The sequence below is a fragment of the Vicia villosa genome, linkage group LG1 (assembly GCF_029867415.1).
Source record: "Vicia villosa cultivar HV-30 ecotype Madison, WI linkage group LG1, Vvil1.0, whole genome shotgun sequence".
Classification (NCBI taxonomy): Eukaryota; Viridiplantae; Streptophyta; class Magnoliopsida; order Fabales; family Fabaceae; genus Vicia; species Vicia villosa.
Window position 1 is genome coordinate 1,954,772 of NC_081180.1, and position 18,102 is coordinate 1,972,873.

An 18,102-nucleotide genomic window follows, 5' to 3' on the forward strand; every position below is an offset into this window, starting at 1 on the left:
TTGGCTTCCGAGCCGAACATGAAAGTTGTAGATATCGTCGAAACGGTGGAGACTACGCGGGACCTTAACTCATATCACCTTCCAAATAGTATTTGTGAATTTTCTCGTACTTACACTGTTTTAAACCATTCTTCACACTTTACTACCTTAACATCTCAAGAACTCTTTATTTTTTTTCTTCAATTTTTGAATGACGAAATAAACGTCATTATTAACTTATAGCTTAAATAAAGAGGGCAAATTTTGGGGTGCAACACATAGCAAGTTTTTATGCAATGTCGTGATGCATGTGTTATGTAATGAGTTTCTTAAAATAAATGAGAAACTTATATGCTATGTATCATGAAGTGATGTATGCGATGTATGAATATGTATGTGATATATATGATGTATGACTAATATTGTTCTGAGAAAACAAATCTCTGTATCATTGTGACTTTGATGTCTGATCTTGTTTTGAAGACATAAGCTGGGGATTTATGATTTTTGCTTCGGGATGATCAGTAACTTGATGTGCCCAGACTAGGGATAGGAGATATTGATAAACCATGTTTGGAGCAGAGAAGTAGATAGGGGAACAGATGATGTCAAAGACGTGAACTCTGTTGAGGAGCTATGTCTTTGTCGGAACAAGGGCATTTGAAGATATCTTCTCGAGGATTGCTCTGTGGGGATATGATCTTGTGAAGTCAAGAAGGCATGGATGTCTTGAAAGTTTCCCCTAGTATTATAGTAACTACCATTCCTGGATTTGATTAGGACGCACCACTGAGTATTTGGTAAAAATGTAAAATTGGACTTGCATAGATTTGCCCTAGTTAGTAGGAACATTGGAAAGATTCGCCTCGCGAGGACTTTATGAGATGTGCATTATGGGCGATGTGCCCCTAGTAATCATAAACTTTAGGATGATGCCCCTGACTGATCGAGTGATGGCTTATGACCCTCTTGGGTGCATGCCCCTGATTGTTTTGGCATCCTTGAGAGATTCTCGGAATCTTGACTTCATTGCCCCAGATTGATCGGGAAATAGTTTGAAATCCACTTGGGATGTATGCCTTTGATTGTCTGGCATTTGAGAGATTCTTGGAATCTTGACTTGATTGCCCCAGATTGATTGGGCAAAACGTGTCATGCCCCTTGTGTACGTAGGAGACATTGCTTCTTGGAGTAATCTTTGTTGGTCGGGATAACTTTGAGTCATTAGTCATACCCTGTGCAAATTCTTTCTGTTGCTAACATTTGAAATTATGTAGCAGAATATGTTTAATAATGAATTCATGAGATGCAATGCATACGTCTGTCTTGAGTTTTTGAAAAACATTAAAACAGGAGATGTAAACGCGTGATATTTGTAAAAACATGTTATTTGTAACAATGTGATGTTTGTAAAAATAGGATATCAACTTAACATTTGTAGTAAACCTTAAGGAGTCGGGATACCTTTTTGGTGACAGTATGCTTTCGAACTAACCATGCTTCAGTTAGGACTTTCAAAGGTTGTAACGTGGCTTGGTTCATGGTTTAAGAAACAAAGGATAAAGGCTCAAAATTTTATTGATACCCATCCCAATCTTCGTGATGTCCTTCGATCCTAGGCTCAGTTAACTTTGCGTTTCAGATTTTCGCAAAGCTTGAAGTATTAACATTGATATTTGATGGCAGTTGAAGCACCAGAAGTTTATTCGGACAGTCAGTCATTCTTCTTTGTAATTCTTTTTGCTTTTGTGACATTATTTTTGTCGAGGATTTGTACTGACCTCTTTTTGTTATCCCTAACTTTTGCCTGAACTGTTTATTTTAAGATTACAGTCAGCGGGATGTTTTGATTTTTGATAAGTCTCCTTCATGGGTTTTGACTTGAAGATTTTTCTTTTTGGTGGATATTGATTGCATGACTTACTGGTTGCGGAAATCCATCATTATTCGTATAAACAACAACTAGTACAATTGAGTTAACTGAGTAACTACCCTGCCCCAGGTTGTGATTAAGGGTTTAATTTGTATGAGAAAGAAACTTCTACTTCTCAGGCTCAAAGGGGTTGGCGAGGGATTAACATCCTTATATCTCCACTGTTTAGGAATTGAAACAATGCCTGCACATCGTCAACATAGTCCGTTCGAAAGCATATTGTATGAGGTTGCGGTATCGTTTTCGTCATCCTCCCTCAAAAGGCATACAACTTTAGCAGGAGTCGAGTATCACAAAACATATGCAAAGTAAAGACACAGTTTAAAATGAGTGATAGCAAAATAATTTATTCAAGAAAAACATATGCAATGCACTGATGATGATTATTAAAACAGATAATGTCTATCATGAGTCAAATGTTTAAACAAACAGAAAAGAAACTTGCAAATGAAAGTAGATCTAATGATCCAAAAGTTCGCCCGTCTAGACGTCAATCAATCATGTCATGACTAGGTATAGGAGCGGTGATCACCATAGGGGTTTCAGGAGAGTTGGATTTGATTTCTCCGTCATCGATCAGATCTTGAATCTTATTCTTTAATGTCTAGCAATTGTTTGTGTAATGTCCAAGACTGTTGGAATGGTACGCGCACCTCGCATTGGGTTTATAGTAGGTGTTAGAATTCGTTGGCTCTATTGCCCTGAGCGTCTGGATCATATGAGTGAATTGATTGTTGTGACTCAGTTGTCATGATTCCATTATCGTGACTCAGTTGTCGTGATTCCATTATCGTGACTCGGTTGTCGTGACTTTGTTGTCGTGACTTCATTGTCGTGGTCTTTTCTGATTTGAGTGTCATGATTAAATCTTTAATGGCACGCTTCAACGGTCCATCATCCTTTACACCATAACCAGGATTGTTCGAATAATAAGCGCATCTCGCATTGTAATTGTACCCCAAGAATATGAGTGCCTTTAATTCTTCTTGCCCCTTGGACAAGTTCAGGATCAAATCTTGAAACTGGGCATTCTGAGCTTAAAGGTCTTTGACTGATTGCTCGAGATTCATGGTGCTGAAATGAACAGCGAGGAGGCGAGAAACCTGTGATGGAAACCTGTGATGTGATGTTATAAATGCAGATGCAATATTTTCAAGGATCTTTAGGAAATTTAGTTAGCAACATTGGAAAGTGATTTGGTCGCATCTTTGTTTGAAGAACTTTGATTTTGGATGTTCTTCTATGGGAATCGAGCTCAACATATTTAGTGGGTCAAAGCCTCTGATTCGGGATACTTTTGAATTTGAAGGTACATGGCTAGAGGAAAATAAATCCTCCTGCCCCTTGATAGGTACAACGTCTCTGAATTGGAAGGTATGTGGCGAGAGGAAAGTAAATCCTCTTGCCCCTTGATAACAGTTCAGTCCTTGATAAGAGCACCTGAAATAGTGCGCCCTAAATCCCTAAGATCCTTGAAAGGGTTAGTTAAATCATGTTATGCTTATGATGTCATGATGTCATGATGTTATGCGAATGTCTCAGGCAAAGCGTAAGATGGTAAAGACGAGTGAGTCCCACAAGAAGAACCTGCAAGAAAGCCAAAGGGTTAGTGGAAAGCACAGACAAGTCACACAAGTGTCCTTAGGTTTAAAGGCTTGCGTGAAGTTTGTAGGTAAGTACCCTCCCCACTGAAGTTAAGTTGGTTCAACCTGTCCTCGAATAGTAACCGGGTTCTATGGTGCTCATATCCCTGATCTTTCTCGCGGGCATTGTCTCAACATGGCACTCGATCGACCAGCCAAAAGCATCCCTAGAGTCCAATCTCAATGAGTGCAGCATCGAGTATCAACCGGCTTCAGTCAGGAATCCAAAGCCAGCTATCTCGCTACTTCCTATGGGCCAAAGTCAAGTTCAACTAGGGTTCTAAGGGCGAATTAGTGCTTATGACACCACGCGGTAGCCAAATGTCTCCTCGATCATATTCAAGGGCCATCAGGACAAACCAAAGCGTCACTCTAACGGTGGCCACCAGTTCAACCATAACGATACATGTCGTACAGCCTTCCTGGTCTCATGCCACATACCTAAGGTACACTAGATCCGGGTGTAGGATCTTTCACACAGTAGAATACCCAAAACAGCCTTTAAAGACAAAGCAAACAAGTCAAACAAGTTTAAAGTGATCCTAGCTCTAAGGTAACCCCTCTTTTAATCGAAAGCATCCCCAGCAGAGTCGCCAGTTCTGTAATACGGTGAACTGACTTTTATTTGAAATGTGCGGATAGCAAGAGTCGCCACCGACTTTTATTTTATCCAATTTTTAGGAAAGGCTAAAAGAACAGGAAAGACCTTTGAAAGATTTTGAGTTCGGGGGGTAAGTTATACAAAGGGAAGGTGTAAGGCACCCTTTGCATCCATGGTTATCCATGGGCTCTTAATTGCTTAGCTCACTTTTTGTATTGTTTGAAATGTTTGAAAAAGGAGGTGTGAAAAGTAAAAACTTTGAAAAAAGAACTTTAGCTTGTAAATAAGCGTAGTCTTTTTAAATTTTGATTTGAAAAGAGTGGGAAAAGAGTTTTGAATTTTAGAGCAAGCAATTAATAGCAACTACCCTAAGTTTAGAAATTTGTTCTTTTAGCTTTTCGAGGCGAAAGGATCTATCCATACCACGAGAAGGCAGGAAGTCTTTCAATTGGATGTGAAGGGTCATCGGGAAATCGTTCGCCATAAGACTGTCCCTTGCCATAAAGAGGGCAGGTAGTCTAAGGGAAAGATACAATAGTCATTTTTAGGCATCATGCGAGGATACCTTAGCAATTTGGGACAATCATTTTATAAGGCAACATCGAGGGAGTTTCAATAACTTTGAAGGCGACAGGCAACATTGCTTTAGGTATCCTCGGAATCGAGGGACTTGACTATTTAGTACACTTAGAGGCAACAGAATCGTTAAGGCAGCAGGCAACAATATAAGGCAACAATATAAGGCAACAAGAGGAATTACCCTAAAGGTGTGTGGGTGCAACAATCATGTGGTTCAATTCAGTTATTTATCTTATATTGTTAGTGATCTAACGTTTGATTGATGATCTTGCACTCCCTAATTTACTAACCACAGCAAAAAAAAAAAAAGTAAAGCAGTTCAAATGTCCTATGCTATTACAATAAACACCTGCGGGGATGGGGAATTAAGACAGAAAATAAAGAAAGATGAATAATTAATTTATCTCGAGCCTTGACTTCCTCGAACCTTTGATTCACCCTGAAAATTGCAATGAAAATAATAGGGCTAAGTGTATGTAGAATTCATTGACATTGAAACAAACCCTATTTTATAATATTTTATAAGGCAAAATAAAATAAAACTATTATTTAAACAAAGTTAGAAAACTTAGCTTTTTGATCGGGTGAGGCGCGTAGTCGGAAGATCTTGATTAACCCTGAAAATTGGACACAAAGAAGATAAATGTTAGTGCATTAAAGTCCCCAACAATTATAAGGATATTAAGTTAATGGACAACATCTACCTAACAGTTGACTAATGATCATGAAGAAATCAAGGTTTAAAGGCATAAAAACTAAATTAGCCAAAAATTAAAATTGTTACCCTAAAATAGTTATTAGCTGAAAAACAATTACTTTTATTTTTATAAAAAAAATCAGATTTTTCGATTAAATAAAATAAGTGATTATGAAATTATCAAGTAAAAACAATTTGTTTTAAAAATAACATGATCAAAAAGAAATTATAATAAAAGAGATAAAAGGAAAATAAACAAAAAGATAAAAATTATTTTAAAGTACTTAGCTGGGATTTTATGTGGCTTGATCTTGAGGGTGTATGATGGAGCTTCACAACTGGCCGTCAGATCCTATGCTAGTATTGATCCAAAGGTGGGTGCGTGAGGTCGTATGGTGAGGCCACAGTAGGATGTGTGCGCTGGAACACTTGAAAGATTGTTGTAAAAATTAATAGACGCCTGAGGGAATCGAACACATGTGCTGATACTTCCAGTCTTTCCTCTTTGCCAATGGAGCAATTCACGTTTGCTGTTAGTGGATCACATAAGTAAAAATAAATAAATAGGCAATTGCTGAATGGAAAAGTCAAAAAGTTCAGAGTGGGACCCCCCTGTGTCATGCTTCGCCAATCAAAAAGGAGAGAGAGGGTCAGAAGCGTTTGACCAGCGAACCAAGTCGCGCCACGCGTGCGGAGAGAGAACGAATGGTTGACCAGCCAGTGAAGCAGCGACACGCATTCCAGCTCCCCATGTCATCATCTTCAACCTCCGCACCTGCGGATTTTCCTGCGGAAACTGTTGGGACTTTACCTGCGAATTTTGCTAAGCGCCCGTCTCCATCAACCTGCACCTTCGAAACACGAAAAACAACAACAAAGAGACACTCCTTTGAACCCAGGTCTCATAATAAAGATCTTCTGAATTCAATGGAGGGATTAGTTTTGGCTGAAAACACTCGTAGCCATGGGTACGAAAAGATGAAAGCTTTATCTCCAACAATGGCAAGTGATGTTTCTGACGTTCATGAACCCATGTAATAATCCAGATTCATTCTAAATAACTCAAGGAACATGTCAGTACGTTTAAATTGCTTTGAAATACCATAAATTATGCAATACGAAAATCAGAAAGAATGAATAAAGTTGTTGCATATGATATGTGCATTCCACGTATAGTTAACCTTACAAATTCCTTAGACTTACCTTATGACGTCTCAAAAGTTGAATGGAAAGATCGAAACCACCTGACTCTCGCTGTAAGAATAAATCTCGAGTGCCCTAACTTTTGATAATTTGAAAGCTTCCAAACCCTAGTCTTTTCCACCAGTTTTTTCGTCCCCCCCTCCTTGCAGCATGTTTCTATATATATAAGGGTGGAAATAGGTCAACAAGAATGGGCTTGGATCCATGTTATTTGAAAGATAATTTTTTATTGAAAATTATGTGATTCTTTTCTATTTTTGCACAAAATCTTGAATCAACTCTTCCAATCCTATTTATCACGATTTTGTACTTAAATGAAGAGTATTTTGATGATTGAATTTGATTGTAAAATCAAATCCTTGATTTAAACTAATTTTTTCATATTTATAATGATTTATTCTTATTTAAATGAATTAAAAAAATTCAAATAAATAAGATAATTATTATAAAAATAAAATAATCAATTTAAATGAAATTATAAGGCCCATAGAGATGTTTGGAACTCAAAAGTTAGGTCCACTAGTCAAAATAAGCAATTTTGTTCAAGTTGACTTTTGTGCATTTCTCCAAAATTGTCCAACTTCGTCAATGCATAAATCTCTCAATTTTGATCGTGTGAAGGTGTTCTATGACTTTTTGGAAGGCTTAAGATGTCCTCTAAAACCTCCTTTTGGTTTCATCTCAATTGAGTCTATCATGTTCAAATTATGAGCTTCGAGAAAAAGTGACTTTCGGCGATCTTTTAGAAACTTTAGGTTTTGTTGATTTCTGAACTTTTCTTGATGAATCATGATCAATCCTTGATCAAATGATGAATGATACTTCATAACGAGGATGTTGACCACACATTAGAAGTTTTGACTGTAGTTTGACCTTTGGGTCAACTAGTCGATTTATTGATCGTTCGGGCCATTGAGTGAGCAATCTTTTGAGTCAGGGCTTGAAACTTGGCATGAGGATTATTTGAATCATATGATAGACCATGGAATCCACTTGAGGCATCATAAGTTGACTTCTCTTTGAAAAAATCAAAACCCTAGTTCACAGGCGTTTGTTTAGGAGGGATGTCTTTGAGCCCTGCGTCTTGATTTGTCTTTTGAATAGGAGAAGTGGTATGGGCAAATTTTGGGGTATGACACTAGGGATATAATAACTTGACATCACTCTACTTTAATTGTTTCTACAAAAGATTCCAAAATAGTTTTAAAAAAATGATTTTCAATTTTCTGATTAAGAACATCTATTTTCTTCTCCCAAAGTGTTTTAAAATCTCTTTTCTTCCTAGTATATAAATCACACAAAAACAAGTTGTTTGAAGTGTTCCTCAATCCACCTAGATATCCACTTAGATTTTTGAACAGTGCAATAAATCCTAAGAATCCCTTATTTTCCCTTCTAGTTTTCTTTCACAAGAATTTCATCTCAATAACTCACATGTGCCTCTCGTACCTGAAAAAGATAGTTGAAAAATACCTTTTAAAAGATTTGAGAGACATTTAGGGTGTTTCCCTAAAACGCAATATGTTTTTGATAAAAAAAAAACGTAGAAAACACAATTTCATTTGCCATTCATTGTTTTGAACAATTATTTAGTTGCTTTTGAATTCCTTACTAAATGTCTCTAATCCTGAGTCTTGTAATTTTTCAACCACATTCAAAGTATAACAAGTAAAATCAACACAACAAAATATCCCTAAGATAATATAATTTCTAATACAATATCTTTTTTATCCTCAATTACTATAAATCTAACAATATCATATTTCTCTCCCAATATAATTTTTTTTTCCAACATCCATTACCTCCCCAGAGCATCATCCCAAAAATGAACAAGAACTTCTCCGCAACTCAACCACACTCTTTTTTTGAAAGTGACAAAGAAGGTGGACGAGGGTCCCATGGATAAAAAATAACTTCAAACTATGATCTCATTAGAACCAATATCTTTTTAAGGTCCTTCCACCTTATAAATAATAAAATGAGGTGTACTATTTTTAAACCTTTTGCATACACCATATACCATTACACCATATATATATATATATATAATAAGATAACATACTTTTGCACAGAAATCAAAATTTTAAATTATTAAAAAAATAAAATTAATAAATATTATGTATAATAATACGGTGTAAGTGTTAAAACTGGTGTAAGAATATCTTTTCCCATAAATAAAATATACTCTCCCTTAAAAAAAAAAACTTGACACAAGATAATCTAAAAATTTGGACCTATTATTTTTTTTTTGTGGTGTTAACCGACCGGTATTCGCGGGGGAAGGGGGCCCCACGTGACTAATCCGGACCCGGGCTTGGAGGCGACGACACCGTGGCCCCAGGGCGTTTTTGACTCCAGCCGGGATTGAACCCGGGTACTAGCCGGTTCTGTCCCTTTTTGAAGAAAGCTCATTTGGACCTATTCTTGAATAAAGGCAAGATCTATTTTAGTTTAATTTTAAGCACTCCTAATAAACATTTACTAAACATTCGGACATAAGAGACACTTTTTCATAGCCAAAAACTAACTCGAGCCTTCTCCAGAATTTATCTTGCCATCCCTAAATTATGCATGTCACCTCCATTTTTTTTATTTCAATTTTACCACTGATGAGATTCGAAGAATTTTCGGTACACCCTAACAAATTTTTGGTACGAAGAAATTTTCGGTAGTGCATTTGAAATTTTCGGTATATCAGAAATTTCAAATTTTCGGGTAGTATCAAAAATTTCGTTATAACTGAAATTTTAGGTATGTTTTAATATTAGGTTTTTTTCAACGATTGATATTTTGCCGACACTTTTGGAGGGTCTTGATTGCACCGACACACAGGGCCGTCTCAATTTTTTGGAGGCCCTATGTAGGTTAGTCATCGTTAAACCATAATAAAATAATTAGAGGCCATATTTAACCCTATTTTAATAGTAAAAAAGAGTTATGAGGCCTCATATAGTTACAGTTTAATCGTAAAAAATTTGAGGCCCTGTGCGGTAGCCCATCTTGCACTCCCTCAAAGACGGCCTGCCGACACATATGTGTGTTATATCGGTGGTCTGTTCCGCAATAGAACCGTCTCTGTCTTTGGTCCTCACTGCAAAATCGGAAATTTCCAATATGGTAATAGGCACCGAAAACTTTAAAATTTTATGTAATATTGGTAAATGATAATACCGGGTATTTTGAAATTTCCGATACGAAAATACCGAAAATTTTAAAATTTCCGATAATAAATACAGAAAATTTCACAAAATATACCGTAAATCTTACTTGTTTTTGCCAAATTTCCGATACGCCTTCAAAATTTCCAATATTATTAGAGAATTTGAAAAAATCCGATTATTCTCTTAAATTTATGAAAATATGATAATGAAAATTTGTTGGACAATTTAATTTTTTCATAGATATGGAGAATGGAGGGGTGTCAAGCTAAATTCTTAGCCTTCTCGACACCCCAAAGGACATAACTACATTGGGAGGTAAATAAGGGAGGTGATGCATCTTTTGAGTTGAATTTCTAGGTTTCATCACTTGTTTAAAAGTCTTGTCATCCTCAACTCAAGAATCAACTCATACTCCTCATCGGAATCTAAGTTTAACACCCTCATCCCTTACCACCGCCCATGGAACCTTGGCTGCCTAGTTATAGCAAATTTTGTTATATTTTATCTACTAATATTAGTAATTTAAAATTATTACTTACAGTACATAAATTTCTAAATAATTAAAATTTCTTTAATCTCATTTGTTTTAATAGAGTAATATTTGTAAATTATTAAATTAAAAATTTTCTTTTGTTAAGAAATTTTTTATTTTATTTTATTTTCTATATTTGTTTATTTAGTTAGCAATTTTTCGTTGATTGTAATTAAATTACTTATTTTTATTCCTTTATTATAATTTATTTCATCTTAAAGCGAGTTTCCATTCCCAACAAACAACCCAGTTAGTTACCCAGCAGCACACGGAAATTCCAACGTACTAAGAATTATTAATATTAATTAATATTATTATTATTACTTTTATTTATAGATTTTGTTAATTTTTTTATGTGTTCTTTTCGGTTAATATTAGAGTTGTTGTTATGATTGTGATTATTTGAATTGCCATCAATGTCAGCCTCAACAGATTCATCATCTCTTACTGCACAGGAAGATCAGCCTCCACAAATTCAACTACTAGCTTCAACAGATGATGATTATGACGGTGTTATCGTTGAAATCAACGACCTCGTTATGGATTCTGCAACCTTTTTGTCCATTCTTAGACCTTCAATTTCAAACTGGAAACAACAGGTTCTACTTTCTTTAATTCATTGTTTCTTTTCAATTTGTTCATATCAGTGGATGCAATGTTTTTTCCATTGTAAATTATGCATGATTAGTTGGTTGGGATTGGGATCCAAACTATAGCCGCATAGGGTTATTGAACGAGAACTCTAATTAGGTCATTTTGGGGACTTATCTTGTGTTGTAGACTTGTAGTCACTTCGTTATCCTTAATAAACTTTAGATTTTACACACTGTAATATGCCATATGGTTGGGTTCAAAGTTTGAGTGGTTAAATCTCGTATTGGTTATGAATGAGTAAAATGTTACATATATATACCTAATGTTTAAAGGTAGATTTTGGATGAAGATGTGGCGTTTTACTCTGTGGTCTGGCTTGGTGAGGGAGCGGAAGCGGGATCCGGCTATGGATCCTGCTATATGACGTGAGGGAGATTGTTAGGTTTAAGTGAATGGTTAAATTTCACATCAACTATGAAAGAGAAAGACCCACATTGAGATTGTTTGGTTCAAGTGTGAATAGTTAAGTTTCACTCACACTTGACTCATATACCTAATGCCTTAATATTTTGGATGAAGATGTGCGGTACGTGATTTTGGATAAAGTTGCGACGTCTTTCTTTCTCGTGGTTCTGAAACACATACCTATTGTTGGTCCAGGTGCTCCCCTGGACTCCCTGATAAGTTCATGTAATCAGTTAGGTAATATTTATATTAGGCTTTGTTTTTCGCTTCATTGTATGGCTGTTTAAGCAAGATAATTTGAGCTAATATATCTGATTCTTTAAGTGATTTTACAGTCATTTTTATGGCTTTTGTCTTTCCTTTTTCATGGTAATATAGTGATGATGCTCCTATTTTCTTAATTTTTGTATGCAGAAATGTAGTTTTAATAACTCAGGTTTCTTCTTTGCAATTATTGATTCTACTACGATTTTTTTATGCTTTCTCATTTGGTTTGGATGATAATTGAACAGTAATAGTTTCAAGTTTACATAAGATTTCTGCTCTAATTTACATATAAATGATTCAGTTTCCTGTTTATTTAGTTTCCGACAAAGTAAAAACCAAATGTGTTTGAGTTATTTAGAAAATTAAATGCTTTTTTTAAAAATGGATTGTTTGCGGTATGAATGATTTATTCAGCTTCGTGTTTTCAAATATCCGTAGTGGCGGCGCTATGGCGGATATACGTGGTGGTTTTTTGGCTCGCCTCAATGGTAAATATCGGTTGATATTGCTGGTTTTTCCACCATAATCCGCTATAACAGCGCCGCAAAGCATCCGATATGGCGGGATTTTGGCTCTCCGCCATGGACAACACTGATTGAGCTAGAATGTTTGTATTGTTCCTCATTACCTGTGTTGGAAATCCGGAAACTGTCACTATCTTTGTTTGGTTGAGTTATTGAATCAACATTGTCTTGTAGGGCAAGAAGGGCGTTTGGATAAAATTACCTATTCATCTGGCCAACCTTGTTGAAACTTTAATTAAGGTGAATTTAGTGCTTACACTTATTGATTCTTGAGAATTTTTTGAACAGTTGAGAAAAAAATGAATTTAAATCATGTCCTTGAGTACTAAATTTTTAATTTACTCATTATTACTTCTGTGTTACAATTGTATGCAGGAAGGTTTTTGGTATCACCATGCAGAACCAAAATATTTGATGCTCGTACATTGGATTGCAGACAGTGCAAACACAATTCCGGCGAATGCCACACACCGAGTTGGTGTTGGAGCGTTTGTGGTGAATGAAAAACAAGAGGTATTTACTCGCTAATAGTCATAATGCAGAGCAACGACATGATCAAACCTTTGCGCAATTTAGAACCACAACCGCCCTCATATGCATTCCCCTAATTGTGATACATACCATTCCTTTATCACGGGAATAGAATTTGCATATTTGACGCTTAATTCTAGTGCGCACTATATTTTGATCTTTCAGAATTCATAATTGCTAGTACTGTTGCCTCAATTCTTAGTTATTGAATGATGTTAGGTTCTAGTGATTCAAGAAAAAACTGGACATTTTAAGGGAACTGGATCCTGGAAATTCCCTACTGGAGTTGCTGATCAGGTAAATGTATCGATAATCTTTTGCTAATTAATTTAAGAAGCTGTTCTCAGTTTATAATTTATATAGGCTCCTCATTCTGCCGCAGGGCGAAGAAATTTGGGAAGCAGCAGTTAGAGAGGTCAAAGAAGAAGCGGGAGTAAGTAATCTCTTTGTGGTACCATACCTATTGAATGCCAATCAGACATGAAATTTGCTATTTGATCAACCAAAAAAAAAAAAGAACCATTGTGGTTCTAATTTCTAAGCCTAATAGTTCCGTTCTTTCAATTTTCACAGGTAGACTCCGAATTCGTTGAAGTACTAGCGTTCAGGTATCATGTTTACATTAAGTATATTTCACTTAATTTGTCTTGTGAGTTTGCAATTTTGATAACCAGACATTCACATTCCTTTCTTATTTCATCCGATTATCAGACAAAGTCACGCGTCATTCTTTGAGAAGTCAGATCTATTCTTTGTGTGTTTGTTGCGCCCTCTTTCTTCCGACATCAAAATCCAGGAAGTAGAGATAGAAGCTGGAAAGGTACGTACATACACTTTTGCTGAGGCTGTTCATCGTGTAAATAGATCGATATAGAGTTGATATTAGTTATTCTGCGGTGCAGTGGATGCCGTTTGAAGAATATGCAGCGCAACCATTTATGGAAAAGTACGAGCTTTTGAGACAAATTAATGACATATACTTAGCAAAGGTTGATGGACATTATTCTGGATTTACTCCTGTATCTACAAAATCAAACTTTTCTAACCAGAAAAATAGCTATCTTTACTTGAATGCTGGAGGCTTGAAGAGGTCTAATTCTTTATAAAGCATTATTGTATATTTGTATTCATTGTCTAAACTATTTCAGAAGCTCATTTTTTACTTTCTAATTATTCATGTTAGAAATTAAAAAACCAGTTGAATTGTAACTATAATAAGTTAATAACATCATTGTCATGTCACATATAAGGACAAGAATATGAAACATAGGTGGAGTCAATAAAAACAGTTTGGTAGCATATGATATACTAAACTATTGTCCTGTCTCTTCTGTACACGTGTAACTTTGTCTCTCAATGTTTTATCCTACACTATCATTATTTTCAATTTATCCCTTCATTTAAGCAAAAGGTCTTTCTTTCAAATTATTGTACATTATTACTTGAAATATTATATTGTTCCCTTAATTAGTCACACATTCCAAAGTACTTTTGGTCAGCATTATTTGAACAAGAGTTTCAATTTGTCAAGAACACTTTTGAAATGAAAATATTTAAGAATAAATCATGTTAAATTAAGTTGATTTTAATTAGTCTTGTTCAAACTTTTTTGTGCATGTACTATTGGATGATTTTTTTTACCCTTAGAAAATGCATTACACTGCCAGCATCCACTAGGGGGTATAATTTAAACCATTTCATTGAAGTCAACTGTAATGAAAAGATATGCATTAGTTATGATGATATATCTTATCCATTTCTATATTATACTAGGAAATGTAGCCACTCAATTATTTGGGAGCAGTTACCAATTAGGGAAATTTAGGCACTCAAATTTTTTTAGGGTCTTTCAAGTCAAATTGTATGTTGAATTTATGGAGAGTTTGATAGTCACTCTAAATCACTATAATTTTGACAAAAATTCCATTTGTTGGAGAGTCATGATCCATTCTCATTCCTCTCATAAGCTGAATAGTTTTGATAATATTTGTTGAAGAGTCTAGAAAAGTGCCCCCAGTAACAACAAATCAATGTTCAACGATCACAAAAAAATATCACATTTTCATTCAAATTTTTTAATAAATAAACGAATCACTTTTTCAATATATTCAATGTTTAGTTCATTCAGATAACCGTATTAATTTTAGAGCTAATACGTGCAAGAAATTTCAACTTTTTGAAGCGATAAAAGGTCAACGAAAATTCTGTATATTGGTTTTATGATTCATAACTCGTCGGACCGCACGACCCCGGAGATTCTTTATATTAGTTTTATGATTCATAATTCGTCGGACCGCTCGACCCTTGTGCTGACAACGCATCATTCAAATTGATGTGGTACTACTTAGCGAGAGTTCAATCACATGAAACTATTATGAGATGCAATTAAAAGAAGTAATTAAGCTACAAATTAACTCAAATGTTTCACCATTTTCTTCATTTGTTTGGATATATGCTAGTATGCTATTGGAATCAAAACACAACTTTTACCAATCTCATTTCCTGCTCTTGTTTTGTAGATGTAGTCTTACTTTCTTCTCTTGTATGAAAGAATCCCAAATCACCAAAATCAATATGTATGTATATATATCAATCTCAACAACAAAAATACAAATCATCACTAAAATATATGTATTTTGAAATATAATCACAATCACTATAACTAATGTCTATACTTCAATCTTAATAACAAAAAATTCAAACAACAATATAACAAACTGGTGTATAGTTCTATAAACCATAATCAAACATTAAAAAAAACCTGAAATAGTGTTGCAAATATTATCATCATCATCATCATCATCACCCTTGAAAGAATCGATGATCAGTATTATTACTACCCTGCTGCTCTTTCCCACCAATCATATTCATAGAAAAATTCCTATCTCCTTCAATTTCCCTATACTTATGAAGATAAACCTTAAGAGGCTCAGCATATTCTTCAAAACCAAGTGTAGTCATGGCCCAAACAAGATCATCACCGTTTATTGTTTTCCTCTTCTCTTTCTGACACTTTTCAGAAGCTTCTCCTGTGATGAAACTTATGAACTCTGATACACACTCTTGCATGGTTTCTTTTGATTCCTTTGATATCTTTGCTTTTGATGGTAAAGCTTTCTTCATGATCCTTCCAACGTTTGCTATGGGAAGGAGTCTTTCTTGTTGAAGTTCTTTGCTCCCTGATGCTTGACCACCTGACTCTTCGTCTGATTCTGCCATAGATAGCTGCCTAGCTTCAATGACACTAATAAATAAACACAACTTAAATAGCCGTTGTTGACTTAATAAATCTATTAAACATGGTTTTACATACCCCTGAGCGTCATTTTACATCTAATCATGATTACATTCCAACATCCAATTTAATGCGAAACTTCTTTATTGGAACACGCTTTTTTATTGCATCGGTGCATTTTCATTGGGTCATGCAGACATAGAGCCAAGTGAAGTCTGCATAATTTCAAATTTGCATACCCTTTTCCATTCCTCTCATTCAATTTTGTTTGCCTCTTGAATCCTATAATAACTACATAATGCATCTCTCATCCACAAGTTCAATCTCTCCTTCAACCCTAAACCCATTTGCTTTATTCTATACACAACAGTCCATTCCAATTCCTTCCCACCAATTATAAAGTAAAGTTGTTTTTCACCTTCCTATACATCTTTTCAGATCCTTTCAATCTTTCTTTTGTCTTTGGTTTACACCTAAGTTCTACATATTCTTCTTCTTTCTCCATTATAGCAAGGAGAAGTTTTCTTTAAATCTTTCTTCCATCCTTTTTTCGTCTCCACCCTTTTGGCCAGAATTTTTCTTCTTTCTTATGTTGTCACCGTGTTTATGTTTCATCTTTTATATAATTTTTCCTAATGCGATGCTTTCATTTATTCGTTTCTGTGTTTCTGTTAAACACATAATGGGCTGAATTTTTTCGCTGATTATTTGTTTCGTTGTTGTTATCGCTTAGAAGATGGAAAAAAACAAGATTCAAATTTTTGCTAACCATAAATTGTTGTTGTTTGTTGTTATGCTTAGATTGAGAGATGAGGGGATTGTTTTTACATGAGGATAGAAGCAGAGTTGGAAGAGGGAGGAAGTTAGCGCAACCCAGTGGAGAAAGTGAGAATCGATGAGAAATTAAAGTTAATCGATGAAAAATTTAAGTTGAGAGAATGTGATATTGCTGATTGCTTTTTTCAAATTATGCTTTTTAATTGGTTTGTTAATTATTATTATTTTAATTTAATGTGAACTTTTTGTAAAACTATATGCATTTTATTATTGTGTTATATTTTTCACGTGATTGATGCCAATGTAATGAAGACATTTTCCTTTATTCCATTTTTAATAATTACAATTAAGAAAAAATTTGATGTTACATAATATGAATTATAATTTATTATTTATAATAAAGTAGTATCCATATATTATATTATTCATTGATTTGATTTTATGTATTTTAGTTTATAAATGATTCTTATTCCGCTAACAAATGACTGTAAACATTTTTTCAACTAACAAATGACTTAAACATTTATTCAACTAACAAATGACTTAAACAGTAATATGCTTTGTTTAAACAGTAATACGCTTTGTATCATGATTGAAATTGAGATTTACTTTGCACGCATGCTGTCTTTTTAACTTTTCAAAACTGTCAAACTTGCTTATTCCAATTAACTTTTCAAAAGTGTGAAACTTACCCATGCCAATATATTGACCTGCTTTTTAGATTCCTAAGATTTTACACTATTTTGCAAGTTTTTAACTCAATATATTTGCTTATAAATGTCTTACCTAATATATACCACAATCTATTACTATTTCCCTTTTCAGGGATGTGATGCAATCTCTATTCCATTCACTAAGATATATGATAATATCATTTTAGATAATCATTGATTTGTAAAAATAAAATTGACTGTGTAACAAAATATTTATCATTGTTGTCATGTTTTAATAATCAAAGTTATTTTGATTAAATTATTTTTTAATGGTGTAACAAAACATTTACCATGGTTGTCATGTTTTAATAATCAAAGTTATTTTGGTTAAATTATTTTTTAATATTGTAATCATGAAAAAAATTAAATTGATTGATATTTTAATTGTATATATAGCGTAATTTTATTTTTAACATTTCATTGGTCTCTTAAAAATTATATGCAATTATTTTGAAGAATTTATTTTTGAATTTATGATTGAAATCTTCGTATACGGTTAAATATTGAAATCAAAATAAAATATTTTATTTTGGGTTTAATGGATATGCACGGTCAGTGTAAATCACAACCATTTACAAATATTATTTTATAAATAAATAATATAAAAGTCAAAATTCAATAAATATTTAATATAATAAAATTGAATACCGCTAAATTTATAATCATGA

General features: G+C 34.2%; 2 protein-coding genes across 3 annotated transcripts; one reads left to right on the forward strand and one right to left on the reverse strand.

Annotated features, from left to right (window-relative positions):
- Positions 1-10,144: 10,144 nt before the first annotated feature.
- Positions 10,145-14,096, forward strand: LOC131626390 (nudix hydrolase 2-like). Of its 2 annotated transcripts, XM_058897215.1 has the most exons (9): positions 10,145-10,610; positions 10,752-10,927; positions 12,353-12,418; positions 12,554-12,691; positions 12,929-13,006; positions 13,092-13,142; positions 13,283-13,317; positions 13,421-13,529; positions 13,612-14,096. In XM_058897215.1, the coding sequence occupies exons 2-9, from the start codon at positions 10,868-10,870 to the stop codon at positions 13,813-13,815; spliced, it is 741 nt and encodes a 246-aa protein (XP_058753198.1). In that variant the 5' UTR covers positions 10,145-10,610; positions 10,752-10,867; the 3' UTR covers positions 13,816-14,096. The 2 variants fall into 2 exon arrangements, with proteins under 2 accessions (XP_058753198.1, XP_058753190.1); XM_058897207.1 differs by lacking the exon at positions 10,145-10,610 and having other exon boundaries at positions 10,651-10,927.
- A 1,044-nt stretch (positions 14,097-15,140) lies between these two features.
- On the reverse strand, positions 15,141-15,978 carry LOC131626406 (nuclear transcription factor Y subunit B-3-like). The gene has a single exon (XM_058897223.1). It carries the CDS (start codon positions 15,926-15,928, stop codon positions 15,512-15,514), a length of 417 nt encoding a protein of 138 aa, XP_058753206.1. The 5' UTR covers positions 15,929-15,978; the 3' UTR covers positions 15,141-15,511.
- Positions 15,979-18,102: the final 2,124 nt, after the last annotated feature.

Excerpts from the sequence above, each read along its gene's own strand:
- LOC131626390 (XM_058897207.1), top strand. The coding sequence starts at position 10,745 with ATGTCAGCCTCAACAGATTCATCATCTCTTACTGCACAGGAAGATCAG. Across the intron at positions 10,928-12,352 it reads TTTCAAACTGGAAACAACAG|GGCAAGAAGGGCGTTTGGAT; the intron begins GTTCTACTTTCT and ends ATTGTCTTGTAG. Across the intron at positions 12,692-12,928 it reads TGGTGAATGAAAAACAAGAG|GTTCTAGTGATTCAAGAAAA; the intron begins GTATTTACTCGC and ends GAATGATGTTAG.
- LOC131626406 (XM_058897223.1), bottom strand. The coding sequence starts at position 15,928 with ATGGCAGAATCAGACGAAGAGTCAGGTGGTCAAGCATCAGGGAGCAAA.